Here is a 27,552-nt window from a genome sequence, read left to right as displayed (position 1 = left end):
TCCAGTCCTGGCAACATCCTCTTGACCCCTCAGACCTCAAACCCTTTCCCCTTCACAAACTGCAGTCATACAACAGCTCCTGGCCACATACTGCAGTCATAAATCCTCCCACAGTAACACCACATGAAGCCCACTCCCCCAACAGGCCACCCCAATCTCAACCTGCTGCCCCACCCAATGCTCACAGCAACCTTAACCCCAGGCCTCAGCAACCCCCAACCTTGACCCCAGGCCTCAGCAACCCCCAACCTTGACCCCAGGCCTCAGGAACCCCAAACCTTGATCCCAGGCCTCAGGAACCCCAAACCTTAACCCCAGGCCTCAGGAACCCCAAACCTTGACCCCAGGCCTCATCAACCCTCAACCTTGACCCCAGGCCTCAGGAACCCCAAACCTTGACCCCAGGCCTCAGGAACCCCAAACCTTGACCCCAGGCCTCAGCAACCCCCAACCTTGACCCCAGGCCTCAGGAACCCCAAACCTTAACCCCAGGCCTCAGGAACCCCAAACCTTGACCCCAGGCCTCATCAACCCTCAACCTTAACCCCAGGCCTCGGCAACCCCCAACCTTGACCCCAACCCCTGACCTTCACTGTCTGACCTGATGCCACGTAACTCCGGTGCTGCCGCGTCTTTCATTGCACCAGTGCACGCGGTAATAAACTCGACTTTGACCTTGACCCCCGCCCCACGACTGCCCGTGAGCCGAAAGCCCATCCCTCCATCCATCCTATCCCTTCTGTACGGCCACGGAACTCCTGCATTTTATCTGCCCAGTGTGTGGTCACTGCTGTTGTCCGCGGTCTCCCCTGCCGCCACTCTCGCCCCGGCCCGGGGGGAGGCTGGAGAACAGACACAAGGGGCAGAGATCAGCCACGATCGGAGTGAACGGCAGGGCGGGCTTGAGGGGCCGAGCGGCCGACTCCTGGTGCTGGTAAGGACCTGCGGACAGAAGCAGGGCGGAGCGGGCCACAGGACGGGCACCTCAGTGCTCGGACCTGTCCCGCATTCCCGTGTCGGGTTCATTCGCCCGGCAGAGAAGTCCAAGTGAAACCGCTCGGCGCCACCGACGGGAGCAGACAAACGTCGCCTCGCCTCCCCCTGTCACACCCCCACCCCGACCCCCGTCCTTTCACCCGTCTCGACTCTCTTTTTGAAACACCAGGAACTGCACCCTCACTGCAGGGAATTCCCACGTTTCTCCCCCGGCTGCAGGATTCCAGGGCCCGGAACTCCTGCTCCTTTGCTGGAACAGAACTGCACAGGAACGGGCGTACTGACAGGTACCTGGCCCTGCCTCGCCAGCTACGGCACTGTGTGGTCATCATCCGCTTGTTCACTGCCAACTAACACCGAAAACTGTTGACATTAAATGCCAAAACTCCGCAGTATTTCAGAGATTAACCCCACGCCCTTATATTCCCAAGTGCATTGGAAGCTGTAACCCCACAGTTGTGGAGCTTGCGGTCATCTCCATCCCTGCGGGAAGCGCAACTGGAAAACATCCCCCCCCCCCCCCCCCACCGAATGAATCCCCACCCTCCCCCTCCTGTTTCAGCATGCGGGAGGGGAGCGACCCAACAAGAACCGGAGTCACGGCGACACCGCCGAATCAACGGGCTGTTACAGCAATCCGCCGGCTGACCACGGTCCTCAGCACCAACCGATCCGCGGGCTGACCTCAGTACCAGTTCCAGCTGAGAACTGCAGCTCCTGGGGCTGGGGTGGGATGTGAGCGGTCTGTGGGACCTGAGGCGGTGACCCCACCCCCGCTCCATCAGCCGGAGACCTCTCCTCCTGCAACCCCTCCCCCGGTGTCCCCCGCCTGCTCGCCGCCAGAGACCCGCAAACAGCGGCAGTGACAAAAGTTCAGCTTTATTGAAGTCTGGAATTGAGCAGAGTGTCGGGTGGGCGACACAGAGTCGGGGGTCCCGGGGGGTTAATTGATGGTCAGGACGTCGCTCTGGATCTCATGGCTCAGCATGGTCTGCAGGTCACTCAGTTTCTTCTTGAGGCCCGACAGGGCAGACAGCACGATGGTCTCCGGCCGCAGCGCTCCGGAGGATTCCACATTGAAGTAAAATCTGAGGGGAACAGAATCCAAACACTTGGCCCATCAGAACCGCCGCTGCTACAACCTGCTGCACACACCGGGGTTCACAACTATCACCCCTACCCCCGGCATCCCGCCCCTCCCTATCGCCCCTACCCCCGGCATCCCGCCCCTCCCTATCGCCCCTACCCCCGGCATCCCGCCCCTCCCTGTCGCCCCTACCCCCGGCATCCCGCCCCTCCCTATCGCCCCTACCCCCGGCATCCCGCCCCTCCCTGTCGCCCCTACCCCCGGCACTCATCCCCGTCCCCCATCCCCGTCCCCTTCAGCTACGTCCAGCACCCTGGCCCACCTCACCCTCCCCACCCCTTCCCCGGCACCCTGCCCCACCAATTCCCCTACCCCGGCACTCTATCCTGTCCCCTATGACTACCCCCAGCCCTTGCCCCGCACCCCACCCCAGCACCCGTAGCATCTGCCTTCTAGAGTCAGGGTCATTCAGCACAGAAACAGGCCCTTTGGCCCAACCGGTCCCTGCCGACCAAGCACAGGGACGTTCTGTATTGCAGCTGACGGAGTGCTCTCCACGTTGGTGCCGAGGCTGGGGGAATGGCAGGGGTGGCCATGAGCTGATTCATCCTCGCACTGCCAGCTGAGCCTCTCTCACATCACACATGGTTCCACAAGTTTGATAAATGGCACTTCATCTTCCAGCCAAACTCGTCAGCCCTTCACACTCAATCAACTCAACAACTTCAGGAGACAACATAGGGGACCTGCTTTGGGAAGTGAGCCAGGCCAGGTGACAGACCTGATCGTGGGGGAACATTTTGGGAAGTGACCACAGCTCATTATGTTTATGAATACAGATAAAATTGGATCTTGTAGGAAGATTCTAAATTGGGGAGGGCGAGATAAGCCAGGAGCTGGGGGGCATTGATTGGGAGCAGCTGCTGTCGGACGTCCACGTCTGACACGTGGGAGGTGTTTACAGACGATCTGATCGGAGTTCAGGGCTGGCAGGATCCAGTAAGGAGCAAGGACAAGGATGGTGAGGTAAGGGATCCTTGGATGACCCGGGAGGTCTGAAATTTGGTCAGGAAGGAAAAGGAAGCACACCAAAGGTTTAGGGAGCTAAAATCAGACTGGGCCCTTGTGGAATAGAAAGGCGGCAGGAACGAGCTAGAACCATACAGCACAAAACAGGCCCTTCGGCCCACCATCGGTGACACCACAGCTCAGGTGACAAAGGAGCTTGATGAGGGGAAGGCAGTGGACGTTATCTACATGGACTTCAGTGAGGCATTTAACACAGTCCCTCATGGTAGATGATTCAGAAGATGAAGGTGATCTAGGGTGAACGGCAAGTTTGGATCCGGAACCGGTGTGCCCCGAGAAGACAGAGAGTAGGGGTGGGAGGCTGTTATTCCGGCTGGAGGTCTGTCACCAGTGGTGTGATATATATCAATGATTTGGATGAGTGGATCAGAAAGTTTGTGGATGACACTAAGATTGGAGGAGTTGTGGACAGTGTAAAGGACTATTGAAGAATACAGTGGGACGTAGATCAGCTACGGATACGGATACAGTGGGATACAGATCAGCTACGGATACAGTGGGACGTAGATCAGCTACGGATACGGATACAGTGGGATACAGATCGGATACAGTGGGATACAGATCAGCTACGGATACGGATACAGTGGGACGTAGATCAGCTACGGATACAGTGGGACGTAGATCAGCTACGGATACGGATACAGTGGGACGTAGATCAGCTACGGATACGGATACAGTGGGATACAGATCGGATACGGATACAGTGGGATACAGATCAGCTACGGATACGGATACAGTGGGACGTAGATCAGCTACGGATACAGTGGGACATAGATCAGCTACGGATACGGATACAGTGGGACGTAGATCAGCTACGGATACGGATACAGTGGGATACAGATCGGATACGGATACAGTGGGATACAGATCAGCTACGGATACGGATACAGTGGGACGTAGATCAGCTACGGATACAGTGGGACGTAGATCAGCTACGGATACGGATACAGTGGGACGTAGATCAGCTACGGATACAGTGGGACGTAGATCAGCTATAGATACGGATACAGTGGGACATAGATCAGCTACGGATACAGTGGGATACAGATCAGCTATAGATACGGATACAGTGGGACGTAGATCAGCTATAGATACAGTGGGATACAGATCAGCTATAGATACGGATACAGTGGGATACAGATCAGCTATAGATATGGATACAGTGGGATACAGATCAGCTATAGATACGGATACAGTGGGACGTAGATCAGCTATAGATACGGATACAGTGGGACGTAGATCAGCTATAGATACGGATACAGTGGGACATAGATCAGCTATGGATACAGTGGGATACAGATCAGCTATAGATACGGATACAGTGGGACGTAGATCAGCTATAGATACGGATACAGTGGGACGTAGATCAGCTATAGATACGGATACAGTGGGACATAGATCAGCTATGGATACAGTGGGATACAGATCAGCTATAGATACGGATACAGTGGGATACAGATCAGCTATAGATACGGATACAGTGGGATACAGATCAGTTATAGATACGGGCAGATGGAGTTTAATCCGGGCAAGTGTGAGGTGCTGCACTTTGGGAGGTCAAATGAAAGGAGAAAGTGTACAGTTAATGGTCGGCCCCTTAACAGCACTGAGGTACAAAGGGGTCTTGGGGTCCAAATCCACAGTTCACTGTAAGTGGCTACACAGGTGGATAACGTGGTAAAGGCAGTGTATGGCCTGCTTGCCTTCAATGGTAGGGGTGCTGAGTACAACAGTCAGGAAGCCATGCTGCAGCTGTGTAAAACTTAAGTCAGACCGCACTTGGAGTATTGTGTGCAGTTCTGGTCGGCCCGTTACAGGAAGGATGCAGAGACTGTGTTAAGGGTGCAGAAGGGGTTTTCCAGGATGCTGCAGACAGGTCTCAGCTCTTTACACCAGGTTCCCCACACCACAAGCTGGGCTGTTGAAACCACCTGCATTCACCTGGACATGCAGTCATTGAATCGCACCTCACACAGCTGGGGCTACATTTATTGAATGATGCCTCACACTGGTTGGTCCACTGCTCATCACTAAAGGACGGGTGAGATTCTAAATCAGGCTTCAGATATTGGGGGTAGTTTGCAGCAAAGCCTCGTGTACCATTGGACAATATACTGAACCTTTTCCAATGGAGACAGAGCCCCTGTGTTCGATGTGCTGGGGAAGGAGTCACATCCTGTCGGGCAGCAGGTGATGAGGATGTCAGGCAGGCTCTCAGCATCTGGCAACTTGCTTCCACTCCCGTCCTGTGGGCCCAGGTCAGATGTACAGCACAGAAACAGGCCCTTCGGCCCTGTGTGTCCATGCTGACCTCTTTGCCCACCTACACCAACCCCATCTGACCACATTAGGACCGTATCCTTTTATACCTTTGTCTATTTAAGTGCCTGTTGAGATGCCTCTTAAACACAGTGATTGTACCCGATTCCCCCACCTCATCCGGCAGTGTCCCCCAGATACTGACCCCTCTCTGTGTAAAAAAAAACTCAACCCTTTCACCTTAAACCTACCCTTTGATATGGAAACAATTCGGACTCTCTGCTCTATCCATATCTCTCGCAAGTTTATAAACTATAGTCTCAGGTCAGCCCTCAGCCTCCTTCGCTCCAGAGAAAACAAGCCCAGCCAATCGGGTCTCTCCTCACAACTAAAGTCCTCCAGTCCTGGAAACATCCTGGGGGAATCTCCTCTGCACTCTCTGCAGCACAGCCACACCCTCCTGCAGTGTGGTGGCCAGACCCACACACAACATTCCAAGTGAGGTCTAACTGGTGTTGTAAAGTTAACCAGGTAGTTGATGAGGCCAATGTGAGGCACACAGTCCCTGACGTGCTGACAGGAAGATGCCACTTCCGCTGGCCTCCTTCCTTGATAAGATGGTATCAAGGTTCTCAACACCATCCTCAATGTACCTTCTCCACTTTAAGTAGTAGTTGACCTTGGATTCCCACAAGAGGACACTGCACTCTTTCCAAGGGACCCTAATCCTCTGTCTGGTGCTCGCTTCCTGTGGGAGCTTGGAATAGTGTCTGTTTCCAGCGTCTGATGTTGGGCATTCACACAATGGCCTGGCATTGGTTTGCTTGTGCCATCAATGGATTTGCAGAAGTTTGCAGAGACAGTGTTGGTGACATCTCTTCAGTGCCCTGAGGTGTCTGCTGAAGGTAGTCCATGTCTCAGAAGCAAACAGGAGGGCAGGGATCACTGCTGAACACACCAGGAATTTTGTGTGGGTTTGAGATCTTCCTTGGGCAATCCAAGGCTGGTCAGGGTACGAATTTCATCATCACATCTGCCTTGTGGGACTGCGTCTGCCGATACTTATAGAGGCCACAACTCCCAGCAGCTCAGTGCGAACTTTTCACGTTGTACAGCATGGGAGGGTTGGGAGATCCTGCGATGTCCCAAACTGCCCTGTTTTGAGGATATTTATTGAAGAAGGGCTGCAAGGCCAAGCCAGGGAACCAGAGGTCTGTGAGCCTAACATCAGTGGTGGGAAGTTCTGGGAGGGGGTGGATTCTGAGGGACAGGATCTCTCTGCATTTGGAAATTCAAGGACTCATTAGGGACAGTCAGCACGGCTTGTGTGTGGGAAATCGTGCCTCAACAATTTGATAGAGTGTTTTGAAGAGCTGACCAAAAAGATTAATGAGGGCGGGATGGTAGATTTTGTCTACACGGAACACTGGAACACAGGGTGAGCCGGCCGAAGGCAGGCACAATCTGTGGAGGGAGATGGACAGTCGATGATTCGGGTCGAGACCTTCATCTGGACTGAAAGGTGGAAGGGAGAGAGTTGGTATAAAGAGGTGAGGGGAAGGGCTGGTGGAAGAGAGTCCTGAGGGAGAGGGGCTGAGGGAGGGGAGCGGAAGTGAAGGAGACACTGGGCAAGGCCGCCTGTTCCTGAGCCCAGCCCTACGTGTGTGCACGAGTGCCGAGCTGTTCTCAGAGCTGCAGTGTGGAGTCTGTCGAGACCCTCCCCGTGAGAATTCAGGGAGCAGCCCTGGGCACTGGACGTGGGCACTTGTGGCTTCTCTCCCTCGCCACAACACGGCACCTCCACTCCAACCGGCTCCCCGCTCACGTGAAAACAGTCTTCAGACAACTGGTAAACTGTTCAACCTGCATCATCCAGTGTCAGCCAGCCAGCATGGTTCACAGGCGACTCTGTGTGTGTGGTGTGCGCACAGGTTTAGAGACTGAACTTGGGTCATTAGCTGAAGCACACAAGGAGGGGCCTTACATTCAACATCACAGAGTCATACAGCACGGAAACAGGCCCTTCAGCCCAACTATTCGTGCCGACCATGATTCCCATCTAAACTAGTCCCATATCCCTCTAAACCTTTCCTATCCATGGACCTGTCCAAGTGCCTTTTAAATGTTGTTAATGTACCTGCCTCAACCACTGCCTCTGGCAGCTCATTCCATATACTGACCACCCTCTGGGTGAAAAAGTTGTCCCTCAGGTTCCTATTAAATCTCTCCCCTCTCACCTTAAACCCATGCCCTCTAGTTCTTGATTCCCCAGCCCTGGGAAAAAGACTGTGTGCATTCATCCTATCGACGCCCTTATTGGTTTTATACACCTCTATAAGATCACCTCTCAGTCTCCTACGCTCCAATGAAAAATGTTCCAACCTGCTCAACCTCTCTCCATAACTCAGTCCCTCGAGTCCCAGCAACATCCTTGTAAATCTCCTCTACACTCTTTCCAGTTTAATGACATTTTTCCTATATCAGGACGACCAAAACTGAAAACAATATTCCAAATGCGGCCTCACCAACGCCTTGTATAGCTGCAACATAACATCCCAACTCCTGTGCTCAGTGCCCTGACTGGTGAAGGCCAGCATGCCGAAAGCCTTCTTCACCACCCTGTCTACCTGTGACGCCACTTTCAGGGAAACATGTACCTCAACTCCTTGGTCCCTCTGTTCTACAACACTCCCCAGGGCCCTGCCGTTCACTGCAGAAGTCCTACCCTCATTTGTCTTCCCAAAATGCAATCTCACACTTATCCAAATTCAACTCCATTTGCCATTCCTAGGCCCACCTACCCAGCTGATCAAGATCCCTCTGTAAATCTTCACTGTTAATGACACCACCTACTTTAGTGTCATCTGCAAACTTACCGTGCCTTGTGCATTCTCATCCAAGTCATTGGTATAGATGACATACAACAATGGGCCCAGCACCAACCCCTGGGGAGCACCACTAGTCACGGGCCTCCAGTCCGAAAAACAGCCTTCCACCATCACCCTCTGCTTCCCACCATCAATCCTGTATCCAATTCGCCAGCTCTCCCTGGATCCCATGCGATCTAACTTTTCAGAGCAGCCTACCATGCAGAACCTTATCAAAGGCCTTACTGAAGTCCATATAGACTACATCTACTGCCCTGCCCTCATCAACCTTCTTGGTTACTTCAAAAAAACTCAATCAAATCCATGAGACGTGACCTCTCACGCACAAAACTGCGCTGACTATCCCGAACCAAGCCCTGTCCTTCCAAATGCTTGTTTACCTTATCCCTCAGAATCCCCTCCTGTGACTGACCTACCACGGATGTTAGGCTCACTGGTCTATAGTTCCCAGGTTTGCTTTTGCAGCCCTTCTTAAAGGCACAATGTTAGCCACCAGCCTCCAGTCTACTGGCACCTCACCCATGGCTAACGATGATGCACATATCTCAGCCTGGGCTCCGGCAATTTCTTCTCTAGCCTCCCGCAGTGTTTGTGGAGATATCTGGTCAGGCCCTGGTGATTTAACTACTTCATACATTTTAAGCCACCCAGCACCTCCTCTGCTGTAATGCAGACTATCCCCAAGATCTCCATTTTGGTCTTTGAGGGGCCCTATTCTCTCTCTATTTACTCTTTTTCCCTTAATACACATAAAATCTCTTTGGGTTCTCCTTAATCTTCACTGCCAAAGCTTCCTCATGCCCCTTTTTGCCCTTCTGATTTCCTTCTTGAGTACATCCTGCACCCTCTATACTCCCTCTGGGATTCACTTGATCCCAGCTGCCTGTATCCGACCCATGCCTCCTTTTTGCCTGACCAGGGCTTCAATATCCCACGTCAGCCAGGGTTCCCTCCTCCTGTAGCCTTGCCCTTCACTCCAACAGCAACATGGAGTCATAGAGATGTACAGCACGGAAAATGGCCCTTCAGCCCACACGTGTCCATGCCGACCAAGGGGCATGTTCAAGCTAATCCCATCTCCCAGCACTCGTCCCACATCCCTCTAAACTCCTGTCATCCATGTACCTGGCCACATACTTCTCACATGTATCCAACGTACCTGCCTCATCCCCTTCCTCTGGCAGCTGGGTCCATGTATCTCGCACCCGCTGTGTAGAAACGTTACCCCTCAGGTTCTTACTAAACCTTTCACCTCTAACCCTAACACTACGCCCTCTAGTTTTTGATTCCCCAAGCCTGGAAAATGACTGCTCCCCCTATCTATGCCCCCATGATTTTGTACACCTCTGCGATCACCCCTCAGTCTCCTACGCTCCAAGGAGGAAAGGCCCAGCCTGCCCAACCTCTCCCTATAACTCAGTCCCTTGAACCCTGGCAACATTCTTGTAAATCTTTTTTTGACATTCTTTCCAATTTAATCACATCCTTCCTACAACAGGGTGACCAAAACTGAACACAATACTCTAAGTTTGGCCTCACCGATGTCTTGTACAATTGCAGCATAACTTTCCAACTTCTACATTCAGTTCCTTGACTGATGAAGGCCAGCAGCTCTTCAACTCTCAATATCTCACATTTAAAAGCCTTGCCTGTGGTCCCTTTCCCCGCAAACAACCTACTCCAATCAATATTTGCAAGTTCCCGTCTAATAGCATCAAAACTTGCCTTGCCCCAATTTAGAACTTGATCCTGTGGACCAGATTTGTCCCATACCAGAACTAATTTAAAACTAACAGAACTATGGTCACTGGTCCCAAAGCGCTCCCCCACTGTCACCTCAGTCACTTGCCCTGCACATTTCCAAGAGTAGGTCGAGCTTTGCCCTCTTCCTCATAGGTCCCCTCTATATATTGCCTGAGGAAACTATCCTGAACACATTTAACAAATTCCACCCCACGTAAGCCCTTAGCACCATGGCAGGTCCCAGTCTACGTCAGGGAAGTTAAAATCACCTACTGTGATAACCCTATTATCCTTGCAACTTCTTGCAGTCCCAGTGCATATTTGTTCCTCTAATTCCCGTTGACTATCAGGGGGTATATCGTACAATCCCAGCAAGGTGACCATCCCCTTCTTAGTTTTCTGCTCCACCCATAAAGCCTCACCGGACGAGACCTCAGTAATTTCATCTCGGACTACTGCTGTGATGTTCGCCTTAAGCAGAAATGCAACTCTTCCTCCTCTCTCTCCTCCACATCTATCCCACCATAGCACCTGTACCCCAGAACATTGAGCTGCCAGCCCTGTCCCTCCCTGAGCCACGTTTCTGTAATGGCTGTAATATCCCAGTCCCACGTAGCTATCCATGCCCCGAGTTCATCCTCCCTACCTGTCAGGCATCCTGCGTTGAAATAAATACAATTTAATCCAACAGTCTTTCCTCGCTCCCTGCCGTGTTGTTGCCTGTCTTGTTTACTGATCTTACTGGCATTGAATTCTGTCTCTACTTCCAGCCTTCCATCTGCCGCCCTGCTGCTTTGGATTCCACTCCTCCGCCTATCTAGTTTAAACCCTCCCTGGTAGCACTAACAAATCTGCCCACCAGGATATTGGTCCCCCTCCAGTTCAGGTGCAACCCGTTCCTCTTGTACAGGTCACCTCTGTTCCAGAAGAGATCCTAATGGTCCAAAAAAAAACTGAGACCCTGCCCCCTGCGCCAACTCTTCAGCCATGCATTCATCTGTCCTATCCTCCCATTCTTACCCTCACTAGCTCAGGGCACAGGGAGTAATCCACAGATTACTCACCTCGAGGTCCTGCTTTTTAAACTTCTTTCCTAACTTCCTATATTCACTCTTCATCCCTATCTCTACCTGTGTCATTTGCGCTAACGTGCACAGTGACTTCTGGCTGTTTGCCCTCCCCCCTTAAGAATGTTCTGCAATTGCTCAGAGACATCCTCGACCCTGGCACAGGGAGGCAACACACCAAGAGTCCCAGTAAGATCCTCATGAATCTGTAACATGGCCTCCTAACTCCTGTACTCAATGGCCTTATTGATAAACCCAAACATGCCATGTGCCCTCTTCACCTCCCTGTTTATGTACCTGCATCCTGAGGCCTCTCTGTTCTACAATACTTCCCAAGTCCTGCCCTGGTTTGACTTCCCAAAATGCAGCACTTCATGCTTGTCGGAGTTCCCTGGCCGACATCCCCAGTTGATCTAGCGGCTGTAAACAGAAGCAAAAGTACCAGGAGACACCAGATGCTACAATCTGGAGCATCACACAGTCTGCTGGAGGAACTCAGAGGGTGAGCAGGTGTATTTACACAGGGCTCCACTGGCAGGTTGGTGTTTAATCCGAGCTGCAGTGGGAGAGTGCAGTGTTTGTGTAATGCTTCACCGGGGGAAATAGAACAGTATAGCACAGGCCCTTCGGCCCACCATGTCTGTGCTGAACATGACGCCGACTTAAACTAATCCAATCTGCCTCTACATCATCCACATCCCTCCATTCCTTGCATACTGTCTATCTGAAAGCCTCCTAAACACATCAGTTCTATGTGTTTCCACCACCATCCCTGGAAACCTGTTCCAGGCACCCACCACTCTCTGTGTACAAAAACCTTCCCCGCACATCTCCTTTAAACCTTCCCCCTCTCACCTTCAATGTATGTTCTCTAGTATTTGACATTTCTACTCTGGGAAAAAGACTCTGTCTACCCTATCGATGCCTCTTATAGTTTTATAAACTTCTATCAGGTCTCCCCTCACCCTCTGACACTGCAGAGAAAACAACCCAAGTTTGTCCAACCTCTCCTTACAGCTCATACCCTCTAATCCAGGCAGCATCCTGGTGAACCTCTTCTGCTCCCTCTCCAAAGCCTCCAGATCCTTCCTGTAATGGGGCAACCAGAATTGCACACAATACTCCAAGTGCAGCTGAACCAAAGTTTTATACGACTGCATCATGCCTTCCTGACTCTTGAACTCAATGCCCCGGCCAATAAAGGCAAGAATGCCGTACACCTTCTTTGCCACCGTATCTATTTGTGCAGCCACTTTCAGGGAGCCATGGACCTGGGCTCCAAGATTGCTTTGTACACCAACAGTGTTAGGGGTCCTGCCATTAACTATGTACCGTCCCTTTACATTTGATCTCCCAAAGTTCAACACTTCACATTTGCCCAGATTAAACTCCATCTGCCATTTCTCTGCCCAGATCTGCAACTGATCTATATCTTGCTGTATCCTTTGGTAATCTTCTACACTATCCACAACGCCACCAACCTCTGTATCGTCTGCAAACTTACGAACCCACCCTTCCACATTTTCACCCATGCAGACAACAATCCGCAGAGGTCCCAGTACGTTGGGTCTGTGTGGGGACAGGTGGTGTGCTCACCTTTCTGGTTTCCCGTTGGGGTCGTACGGTGCCTGGATCTCCTCATCGTCCAGCTCTGAGTACTCGCTCTTTGGCCTGCAAGTTGCATCAAAACACTGAGAACCGTGTGCTCAGCTCTCCCTCTCCCATCACCACCCACCCACCTGCCCACCCACCCACCTGCTCATGCCCTGGGGCATGCAGCGGGTCAGTGGCAACCAGCACACCGGGGTCAGGGGGTTAGCCCCCACTACACGACGGGGTCAAGGACTACCCACACAATGGGGTCAGGGGTCCCCAACACACCAGGGTCAGGGGGTCACCTGCCACCCCCCCCGCCACTACACAGGGTCAAGGACTACCCACACGATGGGGTCAGGCACCACCCACTCAAAGGGCTCAGGAGTCACCTGCTCCCAACCCACACCGGGGTCACCCGCCCCCAACCCACACCGGGGTCAGGGGTCACTTGTCGGTCCAGGGTCACAGCCTCCACACCCTGGGTCAGACCTACCACTCCTCGGGCTTGGGGTAGACTGTGTGCCGCAGGGCGTTGTCGGGGTCGTATTCGAAGGACACTCCCGCCGTCGGGTTCCACTTGGCGTGCTCCTTCCCGAAGCCCTTCTTGGCGTAGGCACGCAGGCGGAGCTCCTGGCCCTTCCGCAGCTTCACGATCAGGATATCTGTGGGAGGCAGGGTCAGTGTCCGTCCACAGCACCCCACACAACCCTGACACCCCCCCCCCCCCATTGCACCCCCCACAACCCTGCTCCCACCCCCCGAACCCCACTCCTCCCCCCTGAACCCCACTCCTCACCCTAAATCCATCCCTCCCCTGAAACCCATGCCTCCCCTCACCCCTACACACCCTGCCCCCCCACTGAACCCCACTCCTCCCCTCACCCCTACACACCCCGCACAAACCTGCCCCACCACTGAACCCCACTCCTCCCCTCACCCCTACACACCCCGCACAAACCTGCCCCACCACTGAACCCCACTCCTCCCTCACCCCTACACACCCCCGCACAAACCTGCCCCCACCACTGAACCCCACTCCTTCCCCTCACCCCTACACACCCCGCACAAACCTGCCCCACCAACTGAACCCCACTCCTCCCCTCACCCTACACACCCCGCACAAACCTGCCCCACCACTGAACCCCACTCCTCCCCTCACCCCTACACACCCCGCCAACCTGCCCCACCACTGAACACCCCACTCCTCGCCCTCACCCCTACACAACCCTGCCCCCCACACTGAACCCCACTCCTCCCCCTCACCCCTACACACCCCGCACAACTCCATCCCTCCCTTGCAACACCCTCCGAACCCTCTCCCCCTCCACCAGAATCTTCTCCCCCTTGAACTACCCCCCCCACCCCCAGAACCCTCTCCCCATCCCTCCCCTCTCCCCCCATCATCCCCCGTCACCGCCACCCCCCCCACCCAGCACCACCCACCTCCCCCCGGAACCCGCTCCCCTCCCCCTCCATCAGAGGCCGGCGGAGCTGCCCCTCACCGTCCTGCTCCACGTAGTCATTGGGGTCATTGTCCCGGCTCCGCGACGTCACCTGGTGGGGGTAACGGAGGTGTGAGGTCAGTGACAGCGGCGTGCACAGCCTGAGGTAGGCCCGTCCCCTCTGACACGTGGGTCACAGTGCGTGTCCGGCACCCGCAGCGGCCCGCGGGACCAAGCCCAAACCTGACTGCACAGGCCCCCTGGCCCTGTCGACAGCCTGGTGAAGGCAGAGCAGTGCGGGGGGGGGGGGGGGGGGACGTCAGGCGTCAGGGGCAGAAGCATTCCCCCACACCTCTCTGCCTCCTCCAGCCCCACATCCCTACCTCAGTGGAGGAGCTCCCCGGTTCACCCACGGGCTGCCATCGGTCCCTGTCCCGCTGCACAGACGGAGGTGCTGATGGCAGCTGTCTGCAACTGGGACAGGACAGGGTTTACCCCCACGCCCGGGACGTCCTGCCGCTGCCCACCCACAGTGTCACATCTCTGTCATAAAGGAATCACGTGACAGGGATTTACGGACAGCACAGATGCTGCCTCACAGCTCCGGTGATCCAGGTTCGATCCTGACCTCCGGTGCTGTCTCTCTCCGTGCGGAGTTTGCACGTCCTCCCTGTGACCGCGTGGGCTCCCCTCCCCCCGGGGGCTCCGGTTTCCCCAACGATGTGCGGGTGGGTCACCTGCCCCGAGTGTGCAGGAGGATGTGGGGAGAATGAAAGTGGGGTTAATGCAGGACTGGTGTCAGTGGGTGGCTGGGAGACAGCACAGACTCAGTGGGCCGGTGTCTCTCCGGGACCACATTTCTTTCCCTCCTCTCCCTCAACTCGCACTATTGTCGTTGTGTTTATTGCGTCTTGTAAATTATACATAATTTATGTTAATTTAAGGTTATTTTAATTAATGCCTGTCATGTTTGTAAATGTACTGAGCAGCTGCTGGAAAAAGCTTATTTCCACGGCATTTATACACTGGGGGTGCACGCCCACGGCTATAAACTTCTCCGTCTCCTCAATTGCAGGAGAGAGGGGAGAGTACAAGGCACTCACTGGGATAACCCGGGAGTTGTTGGACAGCAGGTCCCTGGAGGTGACATGTCGTGTCTGATCTTCATTACACTTAACGTCCAGCGTCAGCTCCACGGAACATTCCGGGCAGAAACTCGTCACACGTACAGTCCTGAGATGGAGAACAGCAGTCAGCAACAGACACACACAGGTGGGAGACGGCCATACATGGCACCAGCTCCCCCTCCCTCCCTGACGCATGGCAACCAGTCTAGCCCAACCCTGTCAGCCACACAAACAGTCCCCTCGCTCAGCAGCATTCACGTACCCTCGAGTACTGCATCTTATCCACAATGTCATCACTTGTCAGGGGAATTAACCCTAAAACAACATGAGAAAAAGCTGTCACAAACACGGTAATTCTAACAGATGCCTCTCAAGGCATTTACAGAACAGAGACAAGGACATTCCGCCTAAATGGCCCAATTTAATTTTGTGCAAACCTTTGCCCCAGTACTACTTTTGCCCTGTATCCTATCTAGACATTTCCCAAAATAACTTCATTACTTGTCTCAGGAAAATTCATTATTTCACATTTACCTTGATTGAACTTCATTTACAGGCGGCCCCCAGGTTACGGCAGGGTTTTGTTCCCGAGAACTGTTGGCAAGTCGGAAATGGACAACAGTGGTGGGTGTGGGTGGGTCACAGGAACAGCGGGGACCGGAGAGTGAGGCACACAGAAGCGTGCTGCTCCCATCCTGCACAAGATGCCTGCAGCCCCGCAGCAGCCGATAAACCCATCCCCATCCTTCCCTGCCGTCTCCCAAACACTTTGGAGCGGCCACTGTTGGAGTGGTTCAGTGTTAGAGTGGGGGACTGAGGCTTCGGCAAGAAGAGGCCGAGTAAGTGACCGAGGTGAGGGGAGTGCGAGCAGCTCTTTTAAAAAAAAAGGTTTTAGTAAGAAGGCGCAGGTTAGAACAGGCAAGGTCTTTATTTTGTTGTCTGTAAATCTTTAGTCCTTGATTCAGTGCAGGCAGGATGGCAGTTGGGACAGTGGAATGTGGGAAGTCAGGGAACCTCCGTCTCCCTCATGACCACATCTGTAGGAAGTGACTGGGTCAAGGCAATGGAGCTGCAGTTGGATGTACTCAGGACCATTCGGGAAGCCGAAAACCTCACAGATGAGACTTTACCCGAGGTGGTCACACCCAGGGTACAGGCTTCAGCTAGATGGGTGGCCACCAGGAAAACTAAGAGGAGTTCTCCTCTTACTGAGTGCAGGGTTCCCCTGTGGCCATACCCCTCAACAACAAATCCACCCCTTTGGATACTGCTGGTGGGGAGGGGGGGAAGAACCTATCAGGGCACAGCAGCAGCAGCCAGGTCAGGGGCACTGTGGCCAGCTCTGAGGCTCAGCAGGGAAGAGTAAAGCCAGGCAGAGCAATAGTGACAGAAGACTCCATAGTTAGGGGGACAGACAGGAGATTCTGTGGCTGTGTTGTCTCCCGGATGCCAGGGTTGAGGACATCTTGGAGCGGCTGCAGAATATTCTCAAGGAGGAGGGTGGGCAGCCAGAGGCAGAGGGGGAAGAGGTCCTGCGCAGTGAGTACAGGGAGTTAGGAAGGAGGCTGAAAAGCAGGACCACAGAGGGAGTAATCTCTGGATTACCCCCGGTGCCACGGGCTGGTCAGGGCAGGAATAGAAAGACAGAACCGCTGAATGTGTGGCTGAGGAACTGGAGCAGGGGGCAGGGTTTCAGGTTCTTGGATCATTGGAACCTCTTCTGGGGCAGGAGATACCTGTAAAAGAGAGATGGGTTGCACCTCAACTGGAGGGGAACCAATATCCTGGCCGGGAGATTCGCTAGTGCTACTCAGGAGGGTTTATACCAGTTTGGCAGGGGGATGGGAACCAGAGCACCGGGTCAGAAAGTGGAGAGGTTGAGAGGAAGGGAGATGTCAGGGCCAGTAAATACAGGCAGGAGCAAAGTAATAGACACGATGGGATGGACAGTTTGAAGTGTGTGTATTTTAATGCTGGGAGTATTATGGGTCAGTACATGGAACTATGATGTTGTGGCCATTACTGAGACTTGGTTGAGAGGGGGACAGGACTGGGTGCTTAATGTTCCAGGGGTTCAATGTTTTGGAAAAAAATGGAGAGGGAGGTAAGGGGGGGCGGGTGGGGAGGGGGGGTTGTTGCACGACTAATCAGGGCCTATATCACAGCTGCACTCAGAGGGGACATAATGGAGGATTCATTCACTGAGTGTATAATGGGTAGAACTCAAAAATAAGAAAGGTGCAATCATTCTGATGGGATTATACTCCAATAGCCACTGGGACATTGAGGAACAGATATGGAGGCAGATTAGGGAAAGGTGTAAAACTGATAGGGTTGTTGTTGTGGGGGACTTCAACTTCCTAAATATAAACTGGGACCTCCTTAGCGTAACAGGTTTAGACGGGGCAGAATTTGTTCGGTGCATCCAGAAAGGTTTCATAAATCGAGAGGAGGGGCCATACTGGACCTGGTGCTGGGCAATGAGCCTGGCCAGTGACTGACCTTTCAGTGGGAGAACAGTTAGGGAACAGTGACCATAACTCCTTAAGTTTTAAGATAGTTATAGATAAGGATAAGTATGGACCTCGTGGGAGAGCATTAAATTGGAGCAGGGCAAATTACAAGAGTATGAGGCAGGAACTTGGGAGAGTTAATTGGGAACAGCTGGTTTTGGGCAAGTCCACATCTGACACGTGGAGGGTGTTTAAAGACCAACTGCACAGAGTACAGGACAGGGAAGTTCCAGTAAGAAGGAGATGGATGATAAGGTCAGGGATCCTTGGATGTTGGGAGAGGTGATGAATTTAGTCAAAGAGAGAAAGGAAAAGTATGTAAAACTTAGGAAGCTAGGATCAAACAGAGCACTTGAGGATTATAAAGAAGCCAGAAAGGAACTCAAGAAGATTTAGATTTAAGATATCTTTATTAGTCACATGTACATCAAAACACACAGAGAAATGCATCTTCTGTGTCGAGTGTTCTGGGGGCAGCCCGCAAGTGTTGCCCCGCTTCCCGCACCAACAGAGCACGCCTACAACTTCCTAACCCGTACGTCTTTGGAATGTGGGAGTAAACCGGAGCACCCGGAGGAAACCCACGCAGACACGGGGAGAACGTATAAACTCCTTACAGACAGTGGCCGGAATTGAACCCAGGTTGCTGGCACTATTAATAGCCTTACGCTATTAGGAGAGCCAGGAGGGGCCATGAACAGTCCTTGGCAAGTAGGATTGAAGAGAATCCCAAGGCATTCTATACATACATCAAGGGCAAGAGGACAACGAGGGAGCAGGTAGGACCACACAAGGATAAAAGAGGGAACATGTTCTTGGAAGCAGAGGATGTGGGTGAGGTCCTCAATGAGTACTTTGCATCAGTATTTACCAAGGAGAAGGACATGGAGTGAGGAAGTGAAGGGTTAAGAATTGCAACCATACCTATAACTGGTAAACAAAATATATATATATATATATATATATATATGTATTTATATTTCTCTAGCAAGGACTAGCAAGCTGCTGACCCACTAGTTAGGTTGGAATGTTAAGTACATTAACTGCCTTTGTTTCGGGTAACGGACCATTCCGATATGTCAGACTGTGGAGATACTGGGTGTAATTAACATCGAGGAGGATAGGGAGATCAGTGTGGAGCGTGTTAATGTGCTGGGGCATTTCGAGATAAAGGAAGAGGTAGTGTTGGGCCTCTCAAAGAGCATTAAGGTGGATAAGTCCCCAGGGCGTGATGGGATATACCCCAGGTTATTGAGAGAGGCATTAGATGAGACTGCTGGGGGCTTGACTGAGATCTTTGTGTCCCCTCCAGCCATGGGCGAGCTCCCTGAGGACTACCGAATAGCTAATGTTGTTCCATCATTCAAGAAGGGAAACAGGGATAATCCCAGTAACTATAGACTGGTGAGTTTCACATCAGTGATAGGGTAGCTACTGGAGAAGGTTCTTTGGGATAGGATTTATGAGCATTTGGAAAACTACAGTGTAATTAGGGACAGCCAGCATGGCTTTGTGCAGCGCAAGTTGTGCCTTACTAACTTGATTGAGTTTTTTCACGAGGGTGATTGGTGAAGGCAGAGCTGTGGATGTTGTCTACATGGACTTTAGTAAGGCGGTTGACAAGGTCCCTCATGGGAGGCTCACCCTGAAGATTAAGATGCATGGGATCCACAGTGAATTGGCCAGTTGGATTCAGAACTGGCTTGCCTGTAGAAGACAGAGGGTAGTGATCGATGGGACTTATTCTAGCTGGAGGGCTGTGATTAGTGGCGTTCCACAGGGATCCATACTGGGACCTCTGCTGTTAGTGATGTATATAAATGACCTGGATGAAAATGTACACGGGTGGGTTAGTAAATGTGCAGATGATACAAAGATTGGTGGTGTTGTGGATAGTGTAGAAGACTGGCAAAAGATACAGCAGGATGTAGATCAGTTGTGGATATGGGCGGAGAAATGGCAGATGGAGTTTAACTCGGCCAAATGTGAAGTGTTGCACTTTGGGAGATCAAATGTAAAGGGACAGTACACTGTTAACGGTAGGACCCTTAAGTGTGTTGATGCACAGAGGGATCTTGGGGTCCAAGTCCATAGCTCCCTGAAAGTGGCTGCACAGGTTGACAGGGTGGTAAAGCAGGTGTACGGCAGCCTTGCCTTCATTAGTCGAGGCACTGAGTTCAACAGTCAGGAAGTTAAGCTGCAGCTTTATAAAACTTTAGTGAAGCTGCATCTGGAATATTGCATTCAGTTCTGGTCGCCCCATCACAGGAAGGATGTCGATGCTTTGTAGAGGGTATAGAAGAGGTTTACCAAGATGCTGCCTGGATTAGAGGGCACGTGCTATGAGGAGAGGTTGGACTAACTTGGTTTGTTTTCTCTGGAGCGTCAGTGGCTGAGGGGAGACCTGATAGAATTTTATAAGATTGAGAGGCATAGATAGAGTAGACAGCAGGTATCCTTTCCCCAGGGTTGAAATGTCTAATACCAGAGGGCATGCATTTAAGGTGAGAGGGGGTAAATTCAAAGGAAATGTGAGGGGCAAGTTTTTTTTTTACACAGAGAGTGGTGGGTGCCTGGAATGTGCTGCCTGGGGTGGGGGTGGGGGCAAATATGATAAGGGTGCTCAAGAAGCTCTTAGGCCCATGAATGTGAGTGGAATGGAGAGATATGGACATTGTGTGGGCAGAAGCGATTAGTTCAGTCGGGCATTTTATTACTAATGTAATTGGTTCGGCACAACATTGTGGGCCGAAGGGCCTGTTCCTGTGCTGTACTCTTCCATGTTCTATTTGCTCATATGTATGGGGTGTCTGTAGGCTGGGAGAAGCTGTACCCGTTCTGTGAGTGGGTCAGTGCAGGATATTCCATTCCCGGCTCCCCAGATATTCACCGCCAACCCCAAATGATGAAGCGGGGCACTGGTCTGACAACGGCGAACTGCTCCCCACCCACCCCAGCCCACAGCACCTGCCCACCCTGCACCAGCCGGGGAACGGGCGGGAACACAACACACTCACCGATCCTGTGGGCGATAAACTCATCGTGGAGAACTGAGGAGTTGGCGTCAATCTGCACCCAGTCAATGGCTGCGGGGAAACAGACAGCAGTGAGCTGGGGGGAGTGGGCTGTGGGGGAAGCGGGTCGTTTGGGGGGGGGGGGGGGTGGAGAGTGGGCTGCAGGCGGGTTAGAGGGCTGCGGGTGGGGGGGGGGCAAGAAGTGGGCTGGAGGGGGGGGGGTCAACAACAACTCACCCAACGTGGCCACTTCAGCCATCAGAACCCGGCGCAGAGCATTCGCCACCCTGGGGGGAGACGGGAGAGTCAGCCCAACACGGACACCCCACACTCTGATACCCTGACTCCAACCCCCCACCCAACACCTGAGCCTCTGTCCCTCCCTTTGCCACTGGATCCTCGACTTCCTCATCAGCAGACATCAGTCAGTGAGGATTGGCAACAATACCTCTCCCTCGCTGATCAACACAGATGCACCTCAAGGCTGCGTACGTAGCCCCTGCTCTACTCTTTATACACACGACTGTAAACACAGCTCCAACGCCATACACAAATTCAAAGGAGAGTTCATTGTCATCTGCACAAGCCCATGTGTGCACGGGTGCAATGAAAAACTTACTTGCAGCGGCATCACAGGCACAGAGCATCATGTAAGCAGCATTCACAAGAAGGGCATATATTGTAAATTATACACAATTTTTACAAGAAAAAAACACAATTAGAACAAAAAAAGTGCAAAGTGATTAGAGTTGTCACAGTGTTGCTAAACGGCAGTGATTGGGGTTGTGCCGGTTGTTTCAAGAACTGAATGGTTGAAGGGAAGTAGCTGGTCTTGAACCTGGTGGTGTGGGACTTCAGGCTTCTGTACCTCCTGCCCGATGGGAGCTGCGAGAAGATGGCACGGCCCAGATGGTGGGGATCTTTGATGATGGATGCTGCCTTCTTGAGGCAGCGCCTCCTGTAGATACTCCCGATGGTGGGGAGGGATGTGTCCGTGATGTATTGGGCAGAGTCCAGTGCTCTCTGCAGCTTCTTGCACTCCTGCACAATCGAATTGCCGTCCCAGACCATGATGCCCCCAGTTAGGATACTTTCAGCAGTACATCTGCGGAAGTTTGTTGGAGCATTCGGTGACAAGCTGAACTCAACAATCACGGATGGTGACGAGGAGACGTACAGGAGTAAGGTAGGTCAGCTGGTCGAGTGGTGTTGTAACAGCAACCTGGCGCTCAACATCAGCAACAGCAAGGAACGAATCTCCCGGTCCAGTCCCTTCCCACCAATATCCGGGACACCTCGCGTGCTCTTCACCATTTGGAGAGCTTCCAATTCCCCAGCCCCCACCACTACCACTTCATCTTCACCCTGGATGTCCAGTTTTTATACACCTTCAGCCCCATCAGCAACGTCTTAAAGACCTCTCCTTCCTTCTACAACAGAGACCCAGCCAGTTCCCCATCCACCTGGCCGAACTTGTTCTTACCTTAAAAAATTTCCCTTTTGACTCCTCTCACTTTCTACAAGTCAAAGGTGTAGCCATGGGCACCCACATGGGCCCCAGCTACACCTGTCTTGCTGTCTACGTGGAACAGTCCCTGCTCCAAACCTTCTGCGGTACCCCTCCCCAACTCTCTCCCCCTTACGACTGCATTGGTGCTGCTTCCGGTATCCGTGCAGAACTCATCAATTTCATCACCTTCACCATTAACTTCCACCCTGTGCTCTCAAATTCACATGGACCATTTCTGACACGTCTCTCCCTTCTCTAGATCTCTCTGACTCCATCTCTGGAGAGAAACTATCCACTGATATTTACAATAAACCCACTGACTCCCACAGCTACCTAGACCACACCTCCTCCCATCCTGTCTCCTGTAAGGATGCCATCCCTTCCTCCCAGTTTCTGCATCTGCTCTCAAGACGAGGCCTTCCATTCCAGGACATCTGAAATGTCCTTTTTCAGGAAGCGTGGCTTCCCTTCTGCTGTGGTTGAGCAGAAGCTTCTATGTCTGAGCCTGCTCCTGTATCTCAGGATGTAATCAAGAAGAAAGTGTACCAACACCTCTATTTCCTTAGAAACTTAAGGAGATTTGGCATGTCACCAAATCCCAGTACCTAAGAAAAACAAGATAACGTGCCCTAATGACTACCGACCGGTGGCTCTGACATCCACCATCATGAAGTGCTTTGAGAGGCTGGTCACAGCACGCATTAAATCCTGCCTCCCAGACACCCTTGATCCACTGCAATTTGCCTATCGCCGAAACAGGTCTACAGCAGATGCCATCTCCCTGGCCCTACACTCCGTCTCTGGGGCATCTGGACAGTAAAGATACCTACATTAGATTATTGACTACGGCTCTGCCTTCAATACTATAATTCCAAGCAAACTCATCACCAAGATCCAAGACCTGGGACTCAACACCTCCCTCTGCAACTGGATCCTTGACTTCCTGACCAACAGATTGCAATCAGTAAGGGTAGGCAGTAACACCTCCACCATGATTATTCCCAACAGTGGTGCCCCACAAGGCTGCGTCCTCAGCCCTCTACTCCACTCCCTATACACTTCACTGTTCTAACTCCATCTACAAGTTTGCAGATGATACCACTGTAGTGGGTCGTATCTCAAATAACGATGAGTCGGAGTATAGGAAGAAGACAGAGAGCCTAGTAACGTGGCGTCATGACAACAACCTTTCCCTCAATGTCAGCAAAACAAAAGAGCTTCAGGAAGGGGGGGGTCGGTGTATGTGCTCCTGTCTACATCAATGCTGCTGAGGTTGAAAGGGTTGAGAGCTTCAAGTTCCTAGGAGTGAACATCACCAATAGTCTCTACTTCCTCAGGAGGCTAAAGAGATTTAGCATGTCCCCTTTGATCCTCACCAACTTTTATCGATGCATCATGTAAAGCATCCTATCCGGATGCATCACGGCTTGGTACGGCAACTGCTCTGCCTGAGACCATAAGAAACTGCAGAGAGTTGTGGACACAGCTCAGCGCATCATAGAAACGAGCCTCCCCTCCATGGACTCTGTCTGCACTTCTCACTGTCTCAGTAAAGCAGCCAGCATAATCAGAGACCTGTCCACCCTGGATATTCTCTCTTCTCCCCTCTCCCATCAGGCAAAAGATACAAATGCCTCAAAGCACGTACCACCAGGCTCAAGGACAGTCTCTATCCTACTGTTATAAGACTATTGAACGGTCCCCTAGTACGAAAAAGATCTGGGGGATTGTAGTGGGGACTTGCAGTGGGCTGAAAAGCTTGAGCATGTAGATATTAGGAAAGAGGAGGTGCTGGAACTTTTGGAAAGCATCAGGTTGGATAAGTTGCCGGAACCGGATGGGATGTACCCCAGGCTGCTGTGGGAGGTGAGGGAAGAGATTGTGGAGCATCTGACGATGATCTTTGCATCATCGAGGGAGACAGGAGAGGTTCCAGAAGATTGGAGGGTTGCAGATGTTGTTCCCTTATTCAAGAAAGGAAGTAGAGATAGCCCAGGGAATTATAGACCGGTGAGTCTTACCTCAGTAAGCTGATGGAGAAGATCCTGAGAGGCAGGATTTATGAACATTTGGAGAGGTATAATAATTAGGAATAGTCAGCATGGCTTTGTCAAGGGCAGGTCCTGCCTTACGAGCCTGATTTAATTTTTTGAGGATGTGACTGAACACATCGACAAAGGGAGAGCAGTAGATGTAGTGTATATGGATTTCAGCAAGGCATTTGATAAGGTACCCCATGAAAGGCTTATTGAAAAAGTAAGGAGGCATGGGATCCAAGGGGACATTGCAATATGGATCCAGAACTGGCTGGCCCACAGGAGGCAAAGAGTGGTTGTTGAAGGGTCGTATTCTGAGAGGAGGTCGGTGATCAGTGGTGTACCTCAGGGATCTGTTCTGGGACCCTTACTCTTTGTAATTTTCATAAACGACCTGGATGAGGAAGTGGAGGGATAGGTTAGTAAGTTTGCAGATGACACAAAGGTTGGATGTGTAGTGGATAGTATACGGGGCTGTCAGAGGCTACAGCGGGACATAGATAGGATGCAAAGTTGGACTGAGAAGTGGCAGATGCAGTTCAACCCAGATAAGTGTGAAGTGGTTCATTTTGGTTGGTCAAATATGATGGCAGAGTATAGTATTAATGGTAGGACTCTTGGCAGTGTGGAGGATCAGAGGGATCTTGGGGTCCGAGTCCATAGGACGCTCAAAGCGACTGCACAGGTTGACTCTGTGGTTAAGGCGGCATATGGTGTATCGTCCTTCATCAACCGGGGAATTGAATTTAGGAGCCGAGAGGTATTGTTGCAGCTATATAGGTCCCTGGTCACACCCCACTTGGAGTACTGTGCTCAGTTCTGGTTCCCTCACTACAGGAAGGATGTGGAAGCCATAGAAAGGGTGCAGAGGAGATTTACAAGGATGCTACCTGGAATGCGGAGCATGCCTTATGAAAGCAGGTTGAGGGAACTCGGCCTTTTCTCCTTGGAGTGATGGAGGGTGAGGGGTGACCTGATAGAGGTGTATAAGATAATAAGAGGCATTGATCGGGTGGATAGTCAGAGGTTTTACCCCAGGGCTGAAATGGTGGCCACAAGAGGACATAGGTTTAACGCGCTGGGGAGTAGATATAGAGGAGATGTCAGGGGTAAGTTTTTTACTCAGAGAGCGGTGAGTGCTTGGAATAGGCTGCCGGCAACGGTGGTGGAGGCGGATACGATAGGGTCTTTTAAGAGACTGTTAGATAGGTACATGGAGCTGAGAAAAATAGAGGGCTATGGGTAAGCCTAGTAATTTCTAGGGTAGGGACATGTTCGGCACAGCTTTGTGGGCCGAAGGCGCTGAATTGTGCTGTAGGTTTTTCTATGTTTCTATGATAAGATGGGCTCTTGACCTCACAATTTAGCTCGTTATGACCTTGTACCTCATTGTCTGCCTGCACTGCACTTCCTCTGTAGCCGTGACACTTTACTGTGCATCCTGTTATCGTTTTACCTTTGTACTACCTCGATGCACTGTGTAATGAATTGATCTGTATGGACAGTATGCAAGGAATGCTTTTCACTGCAGCATGGTACATGTGACAATAATAAACCAATTTACCAAATACTCCAACTTCTACAGATGTACTGTGAAGGTATCGTGACTGGGTGCATCATAGAAACATAGAAAACCTACAGCACAATTCAGGCCCTTTGGCCCACATGTTCGGCACAATGTCTCTATCCTAGAAATTACTAGGCTTACCCATAGCCCTCTATTTTATTCAGCTCCATGTACCTATCTAACAGTCCCTTGAAAGACCCTATCGTATCCGCCTCCACCACCGTTTCCGGCAGCCCATTCCACGCACTCACCACTCTCTGAGTGAAAAACTTACCCCTGACATCTCCTCTGTACCTACTCCCCAGCACCTTAAACCTATGTCCTCTTGTGGCCACCATTTCAGCCCTGGGGGCATCACGGTCTGGTACGGCAATTGGATTGTGCAGGAACGCAAGAAGCTGCAGAGAACACTGGACTCTGCCCAATACATCACGGACACATCCCTCCCCACCATCGGGAGTATCTACAGGAGGCGATGCCTCAAGAAGGCAACATCCATCAAAGATCCCCACCATCTGGGCCGTGCCATCTTCTCGCAGCTACCATCGGGCAGGAGGTACAGAAGCCTGAAGTCCCACACCACCAGGTTCAGCTACTTCCCTTCAACCATTCAGTTCTTGAAACAACCGGCACAGCCCCAATCACTGCCTCGGTACAGCAGCACTGGGAGCAGCTGCGGCACCGCCACCCACCCGGCTCCGGATCAACGTCCTGTCTCTGCCTCACTGTCAGGCCCCCCCGCCCCCGGACTCCCCACCCCCGGCCTCCCCACCCCCTATCCCGGCCCCCGGCCTCCCCCGGCCCGGCCCCGGACTCACGACAGCTCCGTGTTCTCCACGATGAACTTCACATTCTCGTCCGTCAGCTCGGTGATCCGCACCGTCGGCTGGTTCGCGTACGGCATCGCGGCCCCCGGACCTCCTCCTTCCCGGGGATCACCGCGCCGACCTTCCCCTTCCCGGGGATCACCGCGCGGCCCGCCCGCCCGACCTCCTCCTTCCCGGGAAGCCCCACCCCCTATCGTCACTGTGGCGTAGCAGACCGTTCGGCCCATCGCCCGTGTTGCGCCCCCATCCCCGAAACACCGACAACCCGCGGGGTCCGTGACCCCCCCCCCCCCCCCTCGGTCCATCCCCCCCACCACCAGTCCGTGACCCCCCCCCCCCCCCCTCGGTCCATCCCCCCCACCACCAGTCCGTGACCCCCCCCCCCCCCCCCTCGGTCCATCCCCCCCACCACCAGTCCGTGACCCCCCCCCCCCCCCCTCGGTCCATCCCCCCCACCACCAGTCCGTGACCCCCCCCCCCCCCCCTCGGTCCATCCCCCCACCACCAGTCCGTGACCCCCCCCCCCCCCCCTCGGTCCATCCCCCCCACCACCAGTCCGTGACCCCCCCCCCCCCCCCTCGGTCCATCCCCCCCACCACCAGTCCGTGACCCCCCCCCCCCCCCCTCGGTCCATCCCCCCCACCACCAGTCCGTGACCCCCCCCCCCCCCCCTCGGTCCATCCCCCCCACCACCAGTCCGTGACCCCCCCCCCCCCCCCTCGGTCCATCCCCCCCACCACCAGTCCGTGACCCCCCCCCCCCCCCCCTCGGTCCATCCCCCCCACCACCAG

The 27,552-nt window shown here is 52.9% G+C and overlaps 1 protein-coding gene across 1 annotated transcript; it reads right to left on the bottom strand.

The window, feature by feature from the left end:
• Nucleotides 1–1,854: 1,854 nt before the first annotated feature.
• polr2c (RNA polymerase II subunit C) lies at nt 1,855–26,905 on the bottom strand. The gene is given in 10 exon segments (XM_052028292.1): nt 1,855–2,084; nt 12,726–12,800; nt 13,219–13,387; nt 14,228–14,279; nt 15,271–15,381; nt 15,383–15,400; nt 15,557–15,609; nt 20,825–20,893; nt 21,059–21,108; nt 26,753–26,905. Coding segments are annotated over 10 exon segments (828 nt in total). The 5' UTR covers nt 26,839–26,905; the 3' UTR covers nt 1,855–1,939.
• Nucleotides 26,906–27,552: the final 647 nt, after the last annotated feature.

Source organism: Pristis pectinata, chromosome 13 (genome assembly GCF_009764475.1).
Source record: "Pristis pectinata isolate sPriPec2 chromosome 13, sPriPec2.1.pri, whole genome shotgun sequence".
Taxonomy (NCBI): Eukaryota; Metazoa; Chordata; class Chondrichthyes; order Rhinopristiformes; family Pristidae; genus Pristis; species Pristis pectinata.
Note: the sequence above shows the minus strand (reverse complement) of the source record. Positions and strands in the feature narration are given on the sequence as shown.